The following is a 23,781-nucleotide window of genomic DNA, read 5'->3' on the forward strand; positions in this document are numbered from 1 at the left end:
GTGGGACTGTGGAATACACTATCTTACTCATGGTTTTAACGAATTTTAATATGAAGAAAAGATTACTTTTTTTTGTGTTTATTACTTATATACAGTATACATTTTACTGATACCACTACTGTAGTTTGTAGTAGCTTTGGGAATAATCCCTTTGGTACTGTCACCAGCCCCAGTAGGCTTCCTACCCAGGCCTTCAGTATTGCTGCTCCCATCACTGAGCGCGTGGGTGCAACCGCTACCCAGGGTTCTTTGGACCTCTGGTGTACCAGTACCGGCCCCAGTAGGTTTCCTACCCATGCCATCAGTACAGCCACTCCTGTTGCCGAGCACATGGGTGCAACCACTACCCGGGGTTCTTAGGACCCTGGTGTGCTGGTACTGGCAGACCACCTACCCAGGCTGTTGGTACTATCCATGGTTTCTCGCTAGCGGTGCCGTGGTACTGCTGCTCCTATTGCTGGCCACACAGGTGCAATCGCTACCCGGAGTTCTTTGGACCCCTGGTGTACTGGTACCAGCCCCAGTGGCCCGCCTTCCTGGGCCGCTTGTTCTAGCCCAGTGGCCCGTCTACCGGGGTCAGCAAGCTCTCTTCCTCATATTTAGAGGAACAATTCTACAGTATATAAAATTTGTGTGTTTATACCTGTGCTTTTTAGTTTAAGAATTCAAGAAGGGAAAGTAAATGAATAAAGGGGTGGGTGATGTCATATGTAGCCTTTATTTTGAAATTAGGTGCCACATTGCATTCATTGATACCTGTATTCTCATATTTCAAATGAAAGAGAACAAAACATCATGTATAGAGAAATTTTGTACTTAAATCCCCATTAATTTAATTCATTCATTTATTCCAGTGAGCTGTTCCCAGTTCCTTGATCAGCTTGATATTGTGAAGACTGAAGTGCAACTGTATATTGTTATTGTACAACAGTTTAACCAGACCACACAGTCACATTTACAGAATTATATAGGGTTGGCCCACGGGACTTATCAGGTGAAAGTTGGGGCAACATAGAGGGTTGTGCTGCTGAATGGGAAGAGACTAAAGGGAAGATTAAAAGAATACCGAGTGCAGCTAGTGCTTAAGAGTAATTAAAATTACCTTTTATGTACTTCTATGTTGAGCAAAGCACAAGTTACTTAGTTGGCAGTTCTCTCCAGAGAGAATGCAAGTTTAAATCAAATTCATCATTAGCTTTTTGAATTGTCTGGTATTCTAAGATATAATGCTGAGCCTTAGCTTTTTGAACTGTCAAGTATTCTAAGGTCTAATCCTGAGCCTTCAGGTTCTTGAAATAATAAAAGCTATAACTTTTTTCATATTGCATAAACCATCATTTTCTGATACTCCAAAGTTGACATTTTCAGAGGTGTACTTTTTACACTATTACTTCTTGTGTTATATGTAGTTTTTGTTAGTTAATGATAGTTCTGTTGTTATAGCCTTTATAATTTTATTTATACTTAATATATCCTATCTCCACCTACATTCAAATATTTACTTTTGTACCACGTTTTCTTCCATCCCAAATCTCTTCATTGACTTTACTGGGGCATTACCTGTTTTCTTCTCAATTAACTTTTCAAATAAGCTGTCTAAACACCTTGGTGATAGGAGTCACTGTTGGTAATGGAACGTTGGGTTCACCCTTGCCACAAATACAAGTGCTGCTTGTGTCTACTGTTCAAAGTGAGAAGTTGAAAATTTCTTTTTTGCAAAGATGAATTGTCAAAAAAAAAAAATGTCTGATTATAGGGAGGTACAAGTACAAGTTTTGTGTTGAAAAACCAGGTGTTAAGGTGTTTGAGGTCTCTCCTTAAGACCCAGTTTTCTAAATCAACATTTATATATGAGGACCTATGAGTTTGGTAAATATTATTGGCAAATTAAAAAAAAAAACTACTGCAATATTAGTTATCATTACAGTATTTTGCTAGGAGTATTTTCAAATATTTTTAGTTACAGTGGTTACAATAAATTCTGCTCTATTTTCATAACATGTAAAGGACTCACATAACATGACATCAGTGTGAAATTTGTTTGCAAAATAATGGAGGCAGATGCTTTTTTTTCTCTCTCTTTCTCTCTCATACTTTATGCAAGTTGTGCTTAGTAAGCAGGTAGTAAAACCTTTCTTCTCATCTTCCATGAAATATTTAACTGGAATGTGAAGCTCCCTCGGGAAGTTTTGAATTATCATCAAAATAAACTATTTTCATTTCTGCCAAAATTTTAAATGTTTTTTTACTAATTGACATCACTTGTACTGATAAGAAGATATTTTCTTCTCAACCAGATGGTTATATAGGCGAGTCATCAATTCAGAATATCCCTTGGGAAGGATGTCAGTAAAATAGTAATACAGTACAGTATTCAAGCAACCAGTATGTTGCTTGTGCCAGACTGCCAGGTCCTGTTCTACGTTTCAGCAAGGCTCTCTTTTGTCCACTCTGATAAAATAGAAGATGATTTGGAGAGAGATAGGGATAAGGTAGACTTGAAAATATAATGCACATTTTTTATATATTTGTAAAGCTTTTAAAATTCATGTGTAGTTAGTTTTACTATGACAGCATCTGTTTAGTAAGCATTAATGCTCTTGTATGAAATTAATGATTTTTTAAAATGTATAATGTATAGTCACATTCTGTTCAGTATCTAGGGAAGGCTTCATTCAAAAACTTCATCCCTATGAGATGACCACATTCTGAGTTTTGGAAACAGTGTTCAGATGAAACTTTTAAGCTGAGTTTGAGGACTGGGATAGGGCATTAACCCTGTAACAACTTTGGCCACATTTCTAGTAATAAGACCCACACACTTTATGCATAACATTCATTTTTCTGCCTCCGCCACATTTGGGCTATTGGAAGTGTTGTGTGATGCTTGTTCCACCAGCCTTTCCATAGAAATAAGAATTTGATTTCTTGAAAATTTAATGCAGTTCATTTCCAAAAGATATACTTTTAATACTGTACCTATTCCTTTAAGCCAACCTTATGAGAATTGTACTTGTAGCTCATTGGCCTGGTTAAACTAATTATGATAACAGTATTCCCTTTGAAACTGCCAGCCTCCTCATGTTGCACAAGAAGATTTTTTGCCTCCTCACAAGTTATATAATACGGAAGATAACTTAGACATCAGTTATTAATTCACACCACTGGGACCATAAGGTCACCCTGGTACTTGTCAAGGAATCCTGGTCATTTTCTGTCATTGTCTATCATGAAAATTCAGCTTCCTAATTATTTACCATTCACTTTTTTACATCCAGTTCTTGCTAGATGTGCTTTATATTGTCACCTACTTTTTTCACTTTCTGTGTGAATCCAGATCTTCATCTATGCCTTTTCTTTTTCACCTTGTGAGAATTTCTAGTGGTCAGCATCCTGCCACTTTCACTGATATGTATCCTTGCACCTGAGCATCACATCTCTCAGCTACTTCATTCTCATCTTCCACGTGTGAAACCTTTTTCAAAATCTCATCATATTCATTGTGAGGGCCCAAGTCTGCTGTGCACAGATGTGTGTGATTATGCACTCGTAAATTTGTGTGGTTCACTATAGTAGAGATGCTTTTATTTACTTGACGGTCCAGACATCTCTTTTTCATTTCACCTATGATGTTACTACATATATTTTTTTTACTGTTCTCTTGGTTCAGTGTGTCAAGTAAGATTACATCAAAATTGTCCTGAAAAAATGTATGAGACTTTATAGAGGAATTAGTATTTTTCTAGTTATAAAAAAATATAAAAAAAACTTGTTTCACAACAAACCCATTACTTATAATTATCCCTTTGGTGTGCCACAAAATCATTCCAGATGTTTGTCAGTTTGATGTTTTTGCTAGGTTATGTATGGGGACAGGTGGGAATTTGTAGCTGAGGAGAGTTGAAATTAATTGAGGGGGCAAGTTGAAGAAATGCGAGTAGCTTCTTCCATGTCAGAATCTTCCTTCTTCTATGTGAAGTAGTTCTATAAGACTTTGAATAAAGGCTTTCATTTTTGGGGGGTTGGTGATGACATTCACTCAATTTTGTGTGGGACACTGCTGTAAGTGAGGTTAACATGGGTTCTCTGAACGTATTGCTAAGCAGCAGCATCTTGTTTACTTCCAAGACACAAGAACTGTCTGGGAATCTTCCCTTGTTCTTACTTTTACTGAGGTATAGTTGTCCAAGCTCATGAGACCTTTCAACAGTCTTGCCCACTTCATTAGCTTTAGCCACTGGAGTGGGAGGTAGCAAAGAGCACACTGGTGAGGCCTCAAATCAAGATCCCCCCCCCAAATTGTGCTATGTTGACAAGTTGCATGGCCGTTTGCATCTTATCTGCCTCTTGGAAGGTTGGGATTCCCCTTATTCTTGTTCATGAGTTCATGGCAAATTCAGAGCCTGTCAATTTCTGACAAGAGACTCGAGAATCTCTTGATCCCCTCCCTTCGAGAATTTTTTAGAGCTTTGGCTAATAGGGTGTGACTCCCAATGCTCTCCCTTTTGTATGTGAAGAGATTGATAAAAGCTATTATCTGAATCTTATCTTTAGGGCAGCAGTTGGTTCTCTGTAGGTTTCCCAGAGTGAGAGTTTAGATGAATCTCATTCTAGCTTTGGGCCCTTCAGTCATGCATCCCTACACCAGATACTGCAGTAGGTTACAAAGTCATTGCCTTGCTACTCACAATCATGACCAGGAGCATGGCAATTCTGGGTGGATATTCAACCTGCCAGTAAGTTGAGAAATTATCCTCCAATCTAAGGAGTTAGTCCCCCACTTGAATGGCAATAGTTTGTATTCCCAGAGGAATAAATCGCAGATTTTTCAAGTACTGTACAGTAGCTTGAATTTCTCCTAGGTATACGAACCAGAGCTTTTTATCATAATCCCACCTCAGCCACTCCACATAGTTCTTGATGCCATAGAGTGTGACTGATAAAAGATGATTAAGGGGTTCTCCCAATCACCCACTTACCAGTTGTTAACTACCTTCTTACCAAGTTTCAAATACTAATTCTAGCTCGCACTGAGGAATACTACTACATAAAAAGCTGTGGTTATAAACTTAAGAAAAACACAAATTACTTTGAAGATGTATGATATAAATATCAGTAACTACAGTATGGAAATATTTTTTCTTAAAAATCCCTCCATTATAATGATGCACACAAGTACTGTGTATGTGTGGATGGATCCCAGGGTCTCAGGCTACTATAGGAGTCATTATTTGTGTCCTTATAGCATGATCACTGCTCTTGTGAAGTCCTCAGGTATTCATTATTGTGATCTTTTGCTTCAAGAGTAGTTTATTCTTTTCCAAGTTCACTTATTTTCATGTACAAACTTTAATCTTGATATTGACACAAGACTCACAACTGGCACATGTTAGCAGTGGGACAGATGGACCCTTTTTTTGAGGGACATTTCTATCTATAAATTCAAGATCTTCATCACAACCCTCACAGTCCGGCCTAAAATATATATTAAGCATACCCCTAGACCGGGCTAAACTTAAGGATGGCCAATTTAAAAGAAAAAACATCAGTGGAAAGAGGAAGATATGCATATGGTATGAGAAAAAAAATTATAAAAAAATTTCCTTACCTTCCATGGACCATTGAAAGTGAACATTTCCAACCCTGTATGGGATCTCTTTACCAAGACAGTCATAAAAAATATGCTTATTTTACCAAGTTATAACATTTATATTTTTGGCAAAATTTTAATTGCAGCTCTCACAATATCATAACATAAGATCTAATATCAGTAATAAATTCTGAGTATATTTATTGTAAAATATTCATGACACATCCTTGGGTGACGTATGGTGGACAACATTCCCTTGACATCTCAAGGCAAACTGATCTCTCTCTCTCCTGTACTAATTAGCTACTTTAGTTGCTGTAAGAGTTGCCACGAGTCATTTATTGTCCATGGAAGTAATCTGAACACTTTTCCAACAACATTCATTCAAATTGTATGGCGCGAAATGTTGATCGTTAGGGGACGATACCCAGAATTTGCCGTAAAGCTACAAGTAGTCATCATTTGATGAAGCCTGCTCACAAAGGGTTAACCATCCTTTCTTACTCAGTATATGGCATTCTCTCCCACATACTCTCCAGACTTAATCACCTTTATGTTACATCTAATGGATAAGTACAGACCTGCTACATTAATTGCACTCTAGAGTATACTGTGGCAGTATGAATCTGCCAACTTAGAATCCCCTGACAAGATTGATACAGAAGTTAACAAGCTAACTCAAGAGTAAACGAATTACGAGCCTTCTAGACTTGCATAACAAGGTTTCTGCTGGAAAACGGCTTCCTGCGTCTTTGAAAGACTCGAATTATGTTGTTTAAGGAGAGTTAGGTGGGTTATAAAGGTCTCAATTAGCCATTCTGGGGGTTTTAGTAGGTCAGTACTTTCCACATCAAATGAGAGTTGGGCTGATTTTAAAATGGGTTATAAAACAAACAATGTTTTAAATTTAAAATGGGTTTAAAACAAACAATGTTTTTTACAAATTTTTTTTTATTATAAACCTATTACAATAATATTAATTTCTACCTCCCACCCCTACCATTACTCACATTTCATGGATCTAACTTCATGAATACTGATTCTCTTAGTTGTATTAGACCCCTGGATCCGTCCACACGTGCAATACTGCCATTATTTTTCTTTAAGAGGAGCTGAAACTCTTGGACAATTTTGTGCTGAACAAAAGGGCCAATTACAATTACAGTACTGTGATGGGTTTGTATTTAAAAATAAATTTTTTCATCATTTAATGGGCTTATACAGTATACTGTATGTTTAATAGATTCGTACTTGCTGTACGAGTATTTGAAATATTTTTTAGTGTTGCTTCTAAGGTATTGCAGTACAGAAATTACAAATCCTGTAATGCACTGTATATGTGAGGAAACTACGAAACCATCAACACTTAATTTTATAAGTAGATTACAGAACTGATTTGTCATGTCTTATCCTTTGTGATGTTAAAAATTATTGTTAAGGAAGAATTAGAATTCACCTGGCTGAGAGGTATGATTTGCAGTTTACCCAATACATAAAGGCTAATAACAAGTCATGTATATTGTATGAAGTACTGTATAGGCCAGGTATATAATTATTCTTGTTCTTTGTATAAGCTTAAGCACAAAGGTTTGTCACCTTTTAGAGCTTGTAAATATGCAGTAGCTATAGGTATGGCCTTTAATATAGCATTCCATGAACATTATTTCTTGCAAGAACCCATTTTTTTTTAACAATGGTTTAGTATTATTGGCCGCTATCCTATTTGTAAAACTTGTTGTGAGAACGTTTACCACCAGCAAAGATTCTTTTACACATAACATGGGTCCACTGCTTTCTTTTTTTTTTAAGGAAGTTTGAAATTCGATTCTCATTTTATAGAAATTTTCACTTTTTATAGATTTTGTTTTCAATGAATTGCTTGAAATTTCAAGTTGACCTGACAATCTTGTGAATACTATAACTGTTTCTACAATAGAAAGTACAAAATTCCCTTCTTTTAGGTAGTATATCGCTTGTCAGCGATGGTGGTGGGGTTGTTTTGTTTATTTTGCTTATTTATTTTTTGTTTTGCTTTTTTGCAAGTTTATTTCTGGTAATCAAAGTAATGTTGCAACATGTAAGTACCTCCCTGGTTATAAAAGGTGTCATGAAGTGCTGTAATCTCAAATCTATGATTTATATAGTACTGAACTTGAGCCATCACTATTTTAAGTTTACTAGCACTGACAAGTGTTTAAATCTCAGTATACTTTACTCTGTAAATAATGGTTCAGTAATGATCATCTAATACAGTAGGTTATTACTTGCATAAAACCAGTTTGTTTCTTGTACTTACACAGAAAATCAAGACCTTTATATCTAGGAGGTCAACCTCATTTGCCAATTACGGACCCTTTCATCAAAGATAAATTCATTTAGTATGTTCTCACACAAGTTGGACATCAGCATCCTCAGCATCCGGCTTCTAGGAAAACTTTATGAATAGGGAAGTTTTTCAGGTCAGGGATAGTATACCGACATCATGACATAGTAGTAGATGTATGTATTCAAGTGCAAACAAAGTTTTTAGAATTTGTCTTTTGTTTTGAGGAGAGTATTACATATTGGTAAGATCATTTCATGAATATTTTCCACTCACTGTTTTACTTGACAGACCACATGTTCCTTTAATTTAAATTATTGTATAACTCTAGCTAAAGTGATCATTTGTTTAATAATTACTGGAAGATGATTAGAATATTGTAAGATGTACACAGTAAAAGATTTCTCACCTTAGCTCCGGGTGTCTGAAATGAAGTTAGATAATGAATTTTAAAATTCATATGAAGCAAACAACATAACAGTCATCGAGCAATCTGTCTTTTAATTAGGCTAGCTCTTGGCTTTACTGTTCTCAGTACATTCATCGTTTCCTACCGTGGTTATTCTTGACTGAAGAATTTCACCCTTTAAAGGTACTTGACAGTGTTTCATGAAATGATATTTGGAAACATTTTAACATTTTAAGATGGAATAAAACTCAGAGCTGTAATGCTGCAGTGTTTCAAACTGGAAGACTTCAACAGTAGAGATGTACTGAGTACAAAGAATATTAGACATTACAGAAGACCAATTTTCAAGAGAATTTTGAGTTGTTTAAATGGAAGAACATCTTATAGATGTGTAAATGGAAAAACATCTTACAGAGTGAAAATGAGATATGATTCTTTGCTACTCTAGTTTGCAATAATAGCATGTCACAAAGACTAGAAATGATCTGAGCCAAAGCTTACATTATTCAGGAATGCATTTGAAATTATAGACATCAGTTTTGTGTTGTATTGTTGGCCAGTGTAACCAATGGACTGCATACAGACTTGTCAAACAACACTTTTGTGTATTTGCAGTGACTAACTTTTTGGCTAATGCCAAGTTCATATTCATGGGTTAATTCTTACCCATAATATATGTAGAGGCTTGTATTAAACACAGTGGCACCAATACTTAAAGAGTATATTGTTTCTCAAGTGCAATGGCAAGCGAGGCTGGAAGTTAAAAGCCCTTTTAACTTGGGTCCGAAAAAAGGAAAGAGAAGGAATGGAGGATGGGTAGAGCTTAACCATAAAAGAAACAATAGACCTGTATGACAAGCGACGGAAGGTAATTAGTCAGGGAACAAGTAAGCAGGAAGAATAGATGGAAAAAAGCCAATTAGACTACAATCAATGGATTACAGATTTCCAGAGCAAACAGAAAAATTAGCTTGATGGATGTAACAGGCTGCTTGAAAGACATATCTCTTCTTCTCCTAATGGAAAAGTGAATGACATTGCACCTTTAGAAAAGAATCGGTTGTAGAACTGGATCATTGCTCGTATGAAATTCTGCAGACTTAACTATCAATGAGGAAAACAAAAGATGAAGCACTCAAATTTAAAAGTAATGTACTGTATTCCGAGGAGGAACAAATAGAACACCTGACTTTTTACAGGTAGGTTTAGCAACTGGAACTATGTGAATTCTCTAAGATTAGTGTGTGGAGTAACATGGACATCCAAAATATTCAGAGGAGAAAGCTTCAATTATGGTTAAGTAGAGGAAAACAAATGAAATCGATGAGAGAGGAGATATGAAAAATGGTGGAAACTGCCCTAGATTGGTTTAAGTACTAATGGGCTCCAGTTCATATAGATTCACAAGATCACAGTTAGTAAGAGATGAATATTTAAGAAATATGGAAGGTTGAGAGATCACCTGAAGTATCAATATGAGAAAAGATTGACTGGAGATGGTCACGGATAAAAAGGAGGGAGAAATAAAAAGTTTTGTAGGTGAAATAAATCCTGACTAGCGACTGCACAGAGTGCAAATGTTATAGTCAGCATCAACAGGTGAAATGTAGCTGAATGTAAAATTTAAAAATAAGTTTACACAAGAACAGAGTACAGCCATAGCACAATCTTTGGCCGACAAACTTGGTCACATGATTTTTTTGTCCAGATTGATAGTAATTTCTTCTCTGAAGTCATACAGGAAAAAAAATGACCCAACACAGTGAACAAGAACCAATAATTATGGTCAAGAAGGTGAGAGTTGAGCTGTATTGTTTAAGGGAGTGAGTTTAAATAATATCTTAAATACCTTAGTGACAACAGAAACTAAATCGGTATGATAGTAGTTGAAAGATTTTTAGTGGTCACCTTTCTTACAGATAGGCTGAACTTGTGCAATTTCCATAAGGAAAGATAAATGTAGAATTCAACAATTAGGAAAAAAAGATGCAAACAAGACCCATTTTTTCTGGAAATTCCTTGTGAAATTATCCATTTTTTCTGGAAATTTCTTGTGGAATTATCTGGAACAGAAACCTTACCAGTCTTTCAGTATGCAAGAACCCTACTCACCTTGCAAGCAGAGAATACTGGCAGCAGCAAGGAATTGAAGAAAAGTACGTAGAATATTGGCGACAGCGAAGAACTGAAGAAAAGTGCAGTACTGTGGATATCTGTCGCAGGAATTCTGAAAGCAGAGGTAGGCATATAAAATAAAGAGAGTTGCCAAAGACTGCAGCCTTCTCACTATGAGAGCATGATATAAATCCATCAAGACAGAAGAATGGAGGAAAGTTATACCGAGAGGAATTCCAGTATCATAATCTTGCCTAAGAAAAGTGCAATGATCCCTTGCACCAAGTGTCTGCAGGAGAAGCAGCTAAGAATGGCTCATGCATTCACTCTCTTGATGGAGGTGTAGAAGAGCATACCAAAGACTGGGTGTAGAAGTTTTATAACAAGAGAGAGAGAGAGAGACGTACCTGAATAACTGAAGTTAAAATCTTACCACCAATACCAAGAGCCACAAATTGAGAATTTCAGCTACAAAGTAACATTTATCCCAGGAAAATCGAGTGGAATTTTACCAGAGCTGAAACAACATTGTTTAAGTATTCAAGATTAATTTGAATGCAGGTCTTCATTAATCAAGTTAAGATAACATATTATGTACTGATGAGTGATCTTTAGAAAGCAAAAATTCATAGTACAAGTATTGCTAATATATCTCCACTCATTTTCTCATGAAAAAGGGAATTGAAAGTAGCTGTTATACACCTACCATTAGATGTATTCAAGGTATTCATATTCTCTGGGAATGGCAAAGTAAAGTAATGATAAACTACATACTAATTTGAGAAAAGTATAATCTACGTGCAATAAATATTTTTATTTGTTACTAGATTTTTAAAGCAAAGGAGATTTAATATAATTACGTAATGCCTTGTAAAGGTAAGTGTCATAGAAGGTTGTTAAAATGCATGATACAGTAAGGGCATTCTATTTAATAAAATCTATTTACTCTTACTTAACGTGGTTCATTATTTTAAGTTATCACATGGGAACTCGTCAGATTTTTTATTCTCATTTCTATTTTGTTTTTTACATTTTCTTTGGGCCACACTATTTACATTAATAGAAACAATGCTAACGTATTATTTGCATTATCTTTCAGTATTTTTTTTTATCTTACATCAAATAAATTATTTTATTTCATAAAATAATGTAGTGGCTGTCATGGAAAGATATGTTATTTTTTCCTGATCATTTGAGACACCCAACCGGACATATGACACATATGATGCATCATGCATGGCTTTCACAAGTATTCAGACTTTACGCTTTCTACTACATTACTTAGAGAATGTTTAAATGTCAATGGTAGTTTTTTACTTCAGTTTCCTTTGTTGCTTTCATTTTGGCTTAAATCACATTATGTGATAGCTTTGACACTGAAAGCTGTGTTGAATTCTAAAGATTTTCCCATTGCAGTTTGTGCCAAAAAGTTATAAACATTGTCTCAAATAATTTTTGATAAAGGCTGATTCTCAGACTGGGGCTGAAGTGAAGCTTAGAATACAAATTTCTCTCGTATGAAATAAAATGGGTATTTATAAACTATTTAGTAATTGTTTATTGTTTACTTACTGTATATTTTGTTCAGAGGTTTATGCGAGATTTTATACCACTAATTGTAAGATATAATTGTGAAGTTTTAAGGGTTTATAAAAAATAAGGACAATACATTCCAAAAAGTAGACTCATAATACTGTTTAGTATATTGAGGTGTGTAAGCATTCCTTGAATGTATAGCTTTTAAGTTGCTCTTTCACCGTCCATGTAATTGTATAGTTATGACTACTGTATGTTTTGTATTCAACCACTTAAATTTGCAATGTACTGTGATTGTGATATTGAAATATATAGTTCTATTGTAATTGATTATTATTATCATTTTTTTTCTCTTGTCATTTGATGTACAGTATTTATTATTACCATTTCAGAATTTGGCAACATCAGTAATTAAAAAGACAAAATTTTTATTCTGAATAAGGTTGCAGATATTTCAGAAAATATATCTGGAGTATCTACCCTAAGTTTTCAAAACTGATCAAATGTTGATAAGTTTTCAATATTCATAGAAAAAGTTTATCAACAGAATTTTTATAAGGCCATCTAACTTTCCTAAGTAGATACTATCCACAGGGATGCATGTAACAAGCATGAGAACCATTGATATTAAGTGAAATGAGATTGAAGATTTGAAATGAACTAGTACACCAAGTACCCTTGGTCACTGATGAAGATCTGTGATGCATGATTTTTTTACTTTTTGAAATGAATTTCCCTAAGCTAGTAATTAACTGCTGCCTGTCAACAAACAGTTTGCTGTTTAACCTTGGCCTTTTATTTAAAGAGCATTATCCACATATTTGAACTTCAAAAATCATGTGCTACATCTGCAGTGTTATGGAAGTTGTTCCCATTAATTTTCTTGCTTTTCTTACTTGAGGTTATTGGAAAATGAAGTTTAAAAGAATATTTAAAATTCACACATTTACTATAGATCAAGTGATGCCAATGGTGGCTTCCAAACTGCAGCATTAAATTCTCCCATGTAAGATCATCAAAAATTGCTTTAAAGTAAGTTCTTGGTACTGTACTTTTTGGGGGAAGAAAAGTAAAGATACACATCAATACATACAATGCAATGAAATACACTAACAAGAAATGAGAGAAAGTAAGTTGTTGCAGTACCCAGAAAAAATACAATATAAAAATTTATTTGTTCCTAAAGGAATACAAACAATTGCCTTTTATGTTGGAAACTAACTCTTAAGTGGTAGGTCACCATCTGTCTAAATGTAAGCTAAAACCACCCAGAAATGTCACAATCCCAGCCAGAAAAGTTGAGTACGGGAAAGCAATCATTCCAACAACTTCCTACTCAGTCTGGCACAGGGATGCTGGAATATTAGGGCCTTGGTCTGAGTGAGGGTGTCTAAAGCCTCACTCAAGTAAGGAAAAGATCAGAGAACCACGTGCTACCCCTGTAAGGATCGCCCAAGTTGAAAGGTAACTATCTTACCAATATGACTGATAGGTTCAGAGTATAGTGAAACTCCTTCCCCCTGCCTCCACTTGTTAAAAGGAAGAGCAGAGGAATTACAGCTTACCCCTCAAAGCTCACACTGGTTTCTCAAGTGAGTAGCTCCCTACAGTATGTAAGCACCTATTCCAGTATGTATTCAGGCAAACCTGCTGCCCTACAGTGAGCAAGAATGGAGGGAAGCCAGTCACTGTACCATTTAATGCAAGCCTTAAGCTCTCCAACTACCTTGGGTGAGAAGTTTTTCTGTCCAAAAGGACAATCTGCCTTGCAATCACTACAGTTCCACAAAAAGGAGTTTGGGATGCCCCTTAGTTAGTATTTGTATGAGGTAAAGGTGGCCTGATACCCTTTAGTTAGTACTTTTATGAGGTAAAGGTAGTCTGATGCCCCTTAGTTGGTACTTGTATGAGGTAAAGGTGGTCTGATACCCCTTAGTTTGGATGAGATAAAGCTGGTCTGATACACCAGATGCCTGCCCTCACCACCTGTGTTGCTGAAAAGTTACTCTGAAATGCCAGGAACAGTTCCACGCTCCCTGACTTCATGAGATTTACCTGAACTGCATGACTGTCTACTTGTCAGAAGTGTCATACACTCATTTGATACATCACAGGGCCAGAAAGAAAGGTGTTCTTGTGTTTACTAGTACATGCAAGAGGTGCCGAAATGAGAGGTCGGGTCCTGCTTTCATAGCACACACAGCTCACACCAGCCATAGAAGCCTCTTGCAAGGTCTCAGAGAGAGGAAAGAAAAGCTTTTTGTCGTCTCATCAGTCAGGACAATTCCTCAAGAATTAAAGCACACAAAAGCAATTCCAACATTCCAAGCACCAGACAAGAGGGCCACAATGCAGTACTCACCAATATGTTTCACCAAGGAACGACAGTAGAGTAACACCTCAACTTAATGAACTTTAGTACTTATCAGCTACACTAGTATCATTATTTTTTGCAAGGCTACCATTTTAGGCGTCATACATTTTAAACAAATCTCTGAAATGTCAAGTGTACAGTATAGATTAGGTTAGGAACTAGTGGAATTGCTGTTAGCTGTAATACAGTATATCTAAAAATACTCAAGTGCACACTATTATACCATATAAGGTCTTTGTTACTTATCAGAAAGGAAAACTCCAAAGTGTTAGTTAAGTTGAGATGCTACTGTACTGCAAGTGAGGTCTTAGTTAGAGGCCATATTTAGGCTATGAAGGACAAGTCATGTCCCATCTCCCAGAAGCCAAAGTCCTTGGAGGGCAAGATTGATCAAATTTCCTTACTAGCACAGACAGCTCAACCATAACCAAAAGATCTATGCTCTCAGTCTGAAAGCTCAGTTCAAGGCATCTAGCTTTTCACCACGACAATTATGAGGAGCTTGATTCAACAAAGGTAGATCAGGAGGTCCATGATCCACTGAGAGGAAGTCTATTGTTTCAGCACAAAAGACGGTTAATTTCCCCTGAATGGGAGAGTGGGGTTCAAGGAATTTCTCTGGCCAAAACTGCCAAGAGCCAACAGAATGGGTAAATCACTTGGCAAGGAACTAACTGGGTATCTGAGCCCCAAGCCAAGAGTGATCAACACATGGCTGATCACCTGGTGGGACAAAAGGTGAGGGAAGATGTGTAGGAGTCCAGGCTGTTCCAGGGTGCTGGGAACTGTCCTCCAAGGCTGACCAGAACACCTAGAGCTTACTGTTAGTCACATGGTAAACAGGTTGATCACCAGTGACTCTGAGAGCTCGAAAAGCTAACCACTCACAAAGAAGTAAAGACTACCAGATTCTATTATATTCTGGCATCTAAGCTGGCCTATCAAAACATTCCACAACAATGAAATATCTCTGGCTAATGGCTCTAAGACATGGCAATTCATCCACCTGTGTACCCATTTTGCCAACTGAAGGGAAACTGTCCTCTTCCTCCCGCTTGTTGATGTAAGTCACTATGGACATGTTGCTTAACAACAGCAAGGAGTGACTCGTCAGTCTTGGAATGCTTGCAGGACTAGCAGTGTTAATTAACTTTCCAAAATGCTGGTACACAGATGAGGAGTGTCCTCTGCCCCTGAACACCTGAGACATGAAAGCCCCTTTGGTGTGTTCACCAATCCCCCCAAGTCCCTTTGGTGTGTTCACCAATCCCCCTCTAATACAGTGCAAACACCCTTTATATATGCACCATTCAGCACTGATCAGTACCACCAGCACCAGCCAAATAAACCAAGCTGCAGATAATGTGTTAATGGAATTGAGTTCCAACCTGGTCATCCATCCCTTGGAGCTCCCTATGCTCATTGAAAATCAAACTAGCAGAGGCCACAAGAGAGTGGGTATAGCACTATCTTGTGAGGGAAACTAGTCTGTGGTGAACCACTAAGATGATTGGTGTGTGCATGTTTGCATCCAAACCCAGTCTTTATGTGCACATTCCAAGGACCTTATACACAAGCACACTCCAGAGAAGCAAGGGTGAGGAGCCACTGCACTCACCACACACACTGGGGCAGCAGGCTGAGCATTCATCCTGTCTGAAAAGACATGGGAAGGCTCTGCGTACTTGTGGACAGTATGGAGTCTGACTGGTACTAGACAGTACAGGCTCAGAGTACCAGTGTTGACAACACATTACATTAGCAACAGACACTAGTTCTATATACAAGCACTGTCCAAAGGCTGCATTAGTAGAGTGGTTGCTTTCCACATTGCGGACCTGATTTCTTTCTTCCCTGATGACAAGAAATAACACCTGGATGAAACCACAATAACCCATATCAAGCGCTATGAACTGGTTAAGGGTTCAACACAGACGTGTTTTTATGAACGAGGATCAGCTGCCGGAGAAGAAGAGAGAGAACCCAATGAGGGCCTGCGAAACTTCTTGTGAAGAGGAACTATTAAGTCCCTCTTCTTCCAACGTCTGACAGGAATGGATGGGACAGACGACGAAGAAGAAGAAGAAGAAATGAAGATGAAGACAAGGAAGGAGATCTATGGTGTTGACGTCTCTTCTTCGATTTCAGCAACTTAGTACCGCCGTACTTCTTCAGAAAAACACCTTTGACTCTGTCAAAGATAGTCTGAACGAGAGTCAGAAGAAACAGATGTAGAAAGTCCAGGGATGGAAGACGGTGAACACAGGAGCACAGTGCAGGGAGAGCCGATGAGAAATGAGATGACATCACAGAAACTGTAGCTCTGAAAACAGTCTCGGGGAGAGCCACTGTAAGGCAAGATGATGTCATAAGAACCGAAGCTCCCCTACGTTAAAACCGCAGGTTTGTTAGTTATGAAAAATACAAATTGATTAAAAATTTGTCATATTGCTGTACAGTATCTGGACACTTACCCACTGTTAAAGTTAGCTTACATCTTCGCACCCTTATGTTTGTCAGCACTCAACATACACAAAAAAAATAATGCTTGGCTGACCCAGATGAACCATCTATATTCACCAGTTTCCCACCGGGCAGTGTTGGAACATTTACACTCTTGTCAGAATTCTTCCTGACCACCCACTAAAGATGTGAGGAGGTTGGGTGGGTTTCCACTTTAACCCTATTATAAACATTTTCAATATTTGGGAGGGATCTTACCAACTATTAAAAGTTAGCTGACTACCAAATTGAATGAGGATGGTGTGTTTGTGCAGCCAAAGAAACATCCACTTAGACAATATTTTAAAGTGGAAAAAAGCTTCTAATCTTTCTTACCTACTTTGTGATCCTTTCTGGTAAGTACTACCACCAGATAATGGATCCACAGCAGGGTGCAAGTTCCTGATAGCATACTTGTCAAAGGATCCTTACAGGGGAAAAAGGATTCTATCTCATAAAGTACTAGTGACTTCTGTGCCAGAGTCAAAAGCCCATAACCAACAGTCCAACACTGAAGACAACAATTATTTCTAGATTTGAAGTTACACTCCTATACACCAATGTGTACCTTCATACTCCTCAAACTGCAAGAGAGAGGAAGTTTACTCTTGTATTTGGTTCAGGAAAAAATGTCCCCGATGGGATGATAGAACTGAGGGCTTTACAATTCTCAAATGTAATTTCGACATTCACAAATACACTAACGCAAGGCAAAAATGGGGTTACATCTCCAGTGAGCTGTATTGACAACCTTCTCTAGTGAAAGGTCTATAAGTTAAAAGATGTGCTTATGACACTTATGTCATGAGACTTACTTTTAAAAACAATAAAAAATCAGGATTCAACTCTGCATGTGCTTACTTAATTAAGCAGCAGGGAAAAAAGGCCATAGCATTCTTGGACTAAGGCATATTTGGCCCCCCAACACTAAAGAATAAATTCTTAACTCCTCCTCTTAAAGGTTTAAAACTGTCCAGGTAAATCCTTAGTGCTTTAAGTTAACACCCCATTACCTATTAAAGCAGGTATATTAGGCACTATCACAATTCTGGGATGGGCTTTCACTTTGACATCGATTTTAGCCCTAAACAATGGAAGAAAAGGACATGTGTTCCCTTGAACAAAGCCCATATACCAGAAAGGGTTCGAAGCCCACTAATATGCTTTTCTGTAGCAAGAGCTAAACAAAAAAAAGTGCCTTCAAAGTTAAGTTATTAAGGGAAGCTTTATCCACAGGCTCAAACTGAGGTAACATCAAAAACTTAAGGACTACATCCAAATTTCATCCTAAACAATGATAAGATTTCAGGACTTCCAGCTCAAAAGATTGGAAGACCTCTTTCAAATAGTATAAGTTATGAGTGATATTCAAGTTACAGTGCCACAGAACTGAAGACAAAACATAGCAATAACCTTTAATTGCTGGAAGAGAAAGTTGCCTCGTACATGAGATATCGTGTCTATCAGCATGTTCAAATACTCTACCCTCTGCTTGTGCATGACATCTGACTTCTCAAAGTTGATCACTGCTGTATACCAAAGTCATGACAAAAACTTGAGAAGCTGATCTCTGTCTTAACTACTGCGGCAATGAGCTCGCCAGGACCAGCCAATCGCACTGGTACTTCCATAGATGTACCCGTGCATCTGAGCTCAAGTAGAGATAAAAAATGAACACTCAAGTGAACCCTTGGAGGAGCGGTTATGAGTCCAAAACAAGCACCTTAAAATAGAACACCACCCCCCCACCAAGGAAAAGAGGAGATACTTGCGGGAGGACCGATGGGTAGATATTGAACATACACATCCTTCAAATCCCCAAAAGCAAAGAGTCGCCCTCTCTGATGGAATTGAGAACAGAATGGACTGTTCCATCTAGGACCGGTTTTAGTGAACAAACCGGTTCAGTGCGAAGAGGGGTAGAAGACTCCCACAGCGCCTTCCAGGAGCATTGCATTCATCTCTTCCCATGGGGCAAGGTCCTTCTGGACCAGAAAGAGGGCGAGTGATGACAAAGACGGAAAGAGGGCGAGTGATGACAAATACTGTAAGGGTAGCTGAACTGTATCTGATGGACATCCACTACCCATGCTTCTGCTCCTTGCCACTGCCAAGCTTGCCCAATGGCTCAACAGGCACTCTTCTCCATCAGCAGCAACTGAGAAGAACTGCTGCGTCCCTGACGCCCTCCATCTTCTACCAGGGTAGAAGTCTCGGTACCTCTATGAGAAGTCATAGAAGCTTGTCCACATGCGGCCTCTCCCTCCCTCTAACAAAGAGAAGGGGGGGGGAACCCAAGAACCAGTCTGTCCCCACGGGTCAAAGCCAACTCAGGACTAACAGACCTAGAAGATTGAAGCAGCACAGTGACTCGCCTCCCATAGGTTGCTGTTTGCTGCCAAGTGGAGGAGGTATATAATCTCACTACCTCCCAGAGAAATAGTCTCTTGAGGGCTGCATTCCCCTTGGGTGTCTGGAGGCCCGAGGAAAAAACCATCTTGGCCAATGACAGACCCAAAGATTGATATATATGTACAAGACTAACTGGAATGCTGCTCTGGCAGTCAACTCTGGTGCCGTTACCTCTGCTTGCAATAGGGAGACTCCCTCCACATGGAGACACTCTAGAGACAGATCAGGACACAGACAAGTCAGATCTGGGTCAACCTAAAAGATGGCAATAATCTCTCTGGGAGAAGATGATATCTCCTGGTAGGCTAGAGGTGGAGAAAGTGCCTTGCAAGAACAGCTGAACCAAGGAGCATCCTCTTGCCCAAGGGAGCACAGAGCAAGAAGAGATAACGTCTCTTCCTTGAAATCATTAAAAAGATGTATCATTCTAATGAGCTCCACAATAGGCCTCTGTAACTCCGTAGAAGAGAAACACTCACCAAAGCCCCTGGCAATCTTTAGTCATTAGGTGCGCGTCCTGTCCAGTCTGCGGACCGGACCAGGAACATAGGCCTCTGTCTCACGGGCTTGAATGGGAATGAGAACATTCCCAGTCCCAAGCCCCAAACCTGTCCAGCTCCCATCTGCTGGAAAAAATTCTGAGGAGGAGGGCAGTCCCGCTGACGTGAACGTGAGTAGGGGCTGTCCCATGGGCATGCTTCAATCTACTTAGAAGCCAAGGCTTATACAAGGGAAGAAGACTGAGCAGGGAACCCCATTCTTACCTTGCCCAAGTGACCAGGCCAGTCACCAGGCCACCACCCGAGGACCCCTGGCCCATTCTCTTGAAGAGCGGGAGTTGGGGGGTAAAGGAGCACCTACATGCTCTCTGTTCACCTATCCTCACCGGCTCGCGCTGGTAGCTGGGACTGGGTCCGCAGACCAGGGACCTTTGCCAACCCTGACAGACGGGCTAATGGGGCTGGCACTGGCCTGGGGCCAGTACCGGTACACTGGGGGTCTGAAGAACCAAGAGTAGCAGTTGCATCTGTGCGGACAGCAATGGGAACAGCAGTACCACGTTACCGCTGGCAACAGACCAGGGATGGTACCAATAGCCGAGGTAGGTGGCCTATTGGGGCATGTACCAATACAAAAGGGTTCAAAGGGCCCTGGGTAGTGGTTGCACCCATGCACTTGGCATCGGAAGTAGTGGTGCTGCTAGCGAAAACCAGGGCTAGCACTGAAGGCATGGGTAAGAGGCCTACTGGTTCCAGTACCAGTACACTGGGGTTCGAAGAACCCTGGGTAGCGGTTTCCACTAGCGAGAGACCAGGCCTGGTACTGGTAGACCAGATCCATCCACCCTGGGAGCATGAGGCAACCTTCCTCTTCCTTTGCTTGCTAGCTTTGGAAGAAGGGGGGAGGCAACAGCAGTCAACAACGAAGACAACAAAGAGGGCTTCCTTATCCTCTTCTTGAATCTGCCGAGCATGCCTTCGGCAACAGCATGTAGAGGAGAACATCACTCAGAGATGATGTACACAGCAGTACCTGGGAACTCAATCCCGGTACTGCATGAGGGGTTACCAAGGAAATAGGAGCAGTCCTACAGCTAGCAGACACCATAGCCAATAAGTCTTCCGGAGCATGGTCAGAGCAGATACTGGCAAGCCCCTCTAGCCTAAGAGTGATCATTAAGTTCAAAAGACACTCGACTTTCCCAAGAGGCCTTGAGAGGCTCATAACTCTCTAATGCCCTCAGCCTCCACAACACCTGAAAAAAAAGAAGTCGGGTTTGATTCTTTACTACACTCATGTCACAGTGTGACATACGATAATAATTGAGGATCCTCAAAAAATAAAATAGGAAACCGAATACACAGTCTGTCCTTCCCTGGACAGCACCTAACCCAGCAGTTTCCTCTTCAAAGAGCTACAGTGATCGAGGGGTTTGTATATAACTATACTGTAATACATACAACAATCATACAAAAATATATCAACAAAAAACAAAATAAAAGAAAGCAGATGGGAGTTGGGCTGAGAAGCACAGAAACGTCTTCGCACAACGGTGGCCGAAAGCAAGTTGGAGTGCAGACTGACGAGTGGACAGGGTTTCCCCCTACTGTCAGTAGTTAATGACCTTGTCTGAAAGTTAAACGGCCATTCCAGTTTGTGCCTGCAAGCTGAATCCTATGTAAAGACCCGTATCAGGACAATTACCCCCGGTGGACAATTACCCCCATGGACAATTACCCCGAGGACAACTACCCCTAGGACAACTACCCCCTAGGACAATTACCCCCCGAAGACACTAAGTCAGCTTGAAACCATTTAGGAAAAAATTTATAACAAAAATTTTCAAAATTATTTAATTGCAATAGATCGTAAATATTCAACCAGATCTCTGTTTCCATAATTTTCAGTAACTGAAATAATACGGGCTGAAACATCTAAATATTTCTTTCGAGATGGCTGTCTAGCAAAACCTGCAAAAGATTGAACCATATGCATTTGTTGTAACCCTTGCTCTCTTTTAATATATGTTATAAACTTCCAAATATTTGGATGGCAACAACCAACATTTGCTCAAGAACTCCTGTGCCACCCTTCCACTGCATTATTTGTTCTAGGAAGTTCATCTGCAGTTCTGTTATACATATTCCATAACTCTATTCCAAACAATGGTTCGCGCCGTCGTCCTCTTCGACATGGCCGTCCTAAGTAGGTGTCTTCAAAGTAGTCTTGCACTTCGTATGTTTCAGGGGGGAGAAATTCACACAGGGTTTCAAATGATTTATCAACATCACAAGCCGGTACTAGAGCTAAAGCGGCTATCATTTTCATCGCGATGGAAAACTCTCTATCATCTTGGTATCGCTGCTGAAATCCATGAGACTGAATTTTCCTGTATATGCTTTGGCAAAAGTGAAAAAAACATCCCTTTATTTCGGTTGCGGGAATGCCAGTTTTAAACTATTAATCATGGCTTTTTCAAAGTCTACCATTATAGTCTTTGGTGCTAAATCATGTTTCAGTAGTTTCAACTGCTCCAGTAAGTTCGAATAAGTTGTTTGGCTTTTATCAGGCAAAAGAGCGTATATTAAAGGCACTGAACGATCATTTATCAATGCATGAATTGTGTACAATTGTGAAAAGATTGTAGGCACTGTTTTGAACATTCCATCTAGCGACCAATGTGACGTTTGACTTAGGTAATCCAAATTTTTCTTTGTTCCGAAGATGAGAATTCGTTTCTCAACTGTCCCAGAGTCGAAAAGCAGAAAATCTTGACCATCCTGTGTTTTGGTCTGCTCATCTGTTAAAACAAGTTCTTGGCTATTTAAAGGCAACGGTCTTGAAAGAGATAAACGTTGTCGATGGCGTCTAATGTTACGTTTTAAATGATGAATCAGTGGTAGAGTTGCTCCCGTTTCTTAATCAATGGTGCTACAAGCTTCAGAAAGAATTACTTGCGGTGTTTCCTCGGTCTCGATGGCTCGCTTCTTGACCTTTTGGATAGTTTTCGCAGCTATAATTTTTGCTTGAGATGGCGCATGGGTGTGGCTATGAAGCCTACCGACAACTTCGCTTTGCTGCATATGTACTTTTACTTTAGCTTTGCAACTGGCTTTGTTTCTTCTTTCTTCGCACTCAAAACGACACTAAACCATTAGCCAAATCTTTCTGCTTAACATATAAATATCCATCAAGCACTAGTCTGTCTTTTCCTCTAGAACTTTTGATAAATTCCATGTTGCTTAAGGGATCTCAGCGGTTTCACTAATGCAAAGAAAATAGAGAGAGTCAGCTTGAAAACATTTAGGAAAAAAATTATCCCAAACAATAGCGGAAATTATTTAAATGCACTTAAGAACAATTAAAGAGAGTAAGTAATGACAGAAACTATTTAATTGCACTTAAAGCAAATGAGAGAGTAAGTAACGACAGAAACTATTTAATTGTACTTAAAAGCAAAAACTATTTAATTGCATTTACTGAGATTAACGTCAATTTAATTAAGGGGGGTGGTTGTCCTAGGGGGGTAGTTGTCCTAGGGGGTAGTTGTCCTCGGGGGTAATTGTCCATGGGGGTAATTGTCCATGGGGGGTAATTGTCCTAGACTCGTAAAGACCAAAGGTTTGTATTTGTGTAGGAACAACTAACTGGCTCCACTGAAAAGGTAGTCAGATGAATGAACTTGCTGAGTGTGGAAACATCCAATACTGTTTCCTGCCCCTTAAGGCCTTGGAAACAAGAAAAGGGTGATTGCAAAACTTGTGACTTGTCTAAAACTGGCTTGATTGCCTCCTTGAATAACATCTGTCTCATCTCATTCTGCAAAACTCAAAACCTCTCGGAGTCGACTGAAACAAGCACTTAACCAAACAAATCTTTCAGAGAATGAGTCAATTTCAAGATGGCAGTCAACTGAGAGAGAAGCACTGAAGGGCACAGACCTCTATCCTGAGACATGCTTTGGTTCATCAGATAAAGGCCCTGACGCCTCTCTCAGAGGGAAACCGAAAAAGGTCAAT

The 23,781-nt window shown here is 39.1% G+C and overlaps 1 protein-coding gene across 4 annotated transcripts in view; it reads left to right on the forward strand.

Annotated features, from left to right (window-relative positions):
* LOC136831231 (sulfhydryl oxidase 2-like) overlaps positions 1-23,781 on the forward strand; it is a 99,169-nt gene that overhangs the window by 68,312 nt on the left and 7,076 nt on the right. For 2 of the 4 annotated variants that reach the window (XM_067091296.1, XM_067091277.1), the window contains exon 7: positions 855-3,399. The exons of the other annotated variants lie outside the window; for them this stretch is intronic. In XM_067091296.1, coding sequence (XP_066947397.1) covers positions 855-876 — 22 coding nt within the window. In that variant the 3' untranslated portion in view covers positions 877-3,399. Of the gene's footprint in view, positions 1-854; positions 3,400-23,781 lie in introns of those variants that run through there. 4 annotated transcript variants of the gene reach the window in all.

This window comes from Macrobrachium rosenbergii, chromosome 4 (assembly GCF_040412425.1).
Source record: "Macrobrachium rosenbergii isolate ZJJX-2024 chromosome 4, ASM4041242v1, whole genome shotgun sequence".
Taxonomy (NCBI): domain Eukaryota; kingdom Metazoa; phylum Arthropoda; class Malacostraca; order Decapoda; family Palaemonidae; genus Macrobrachium; species Macrobrachium rosenbergii.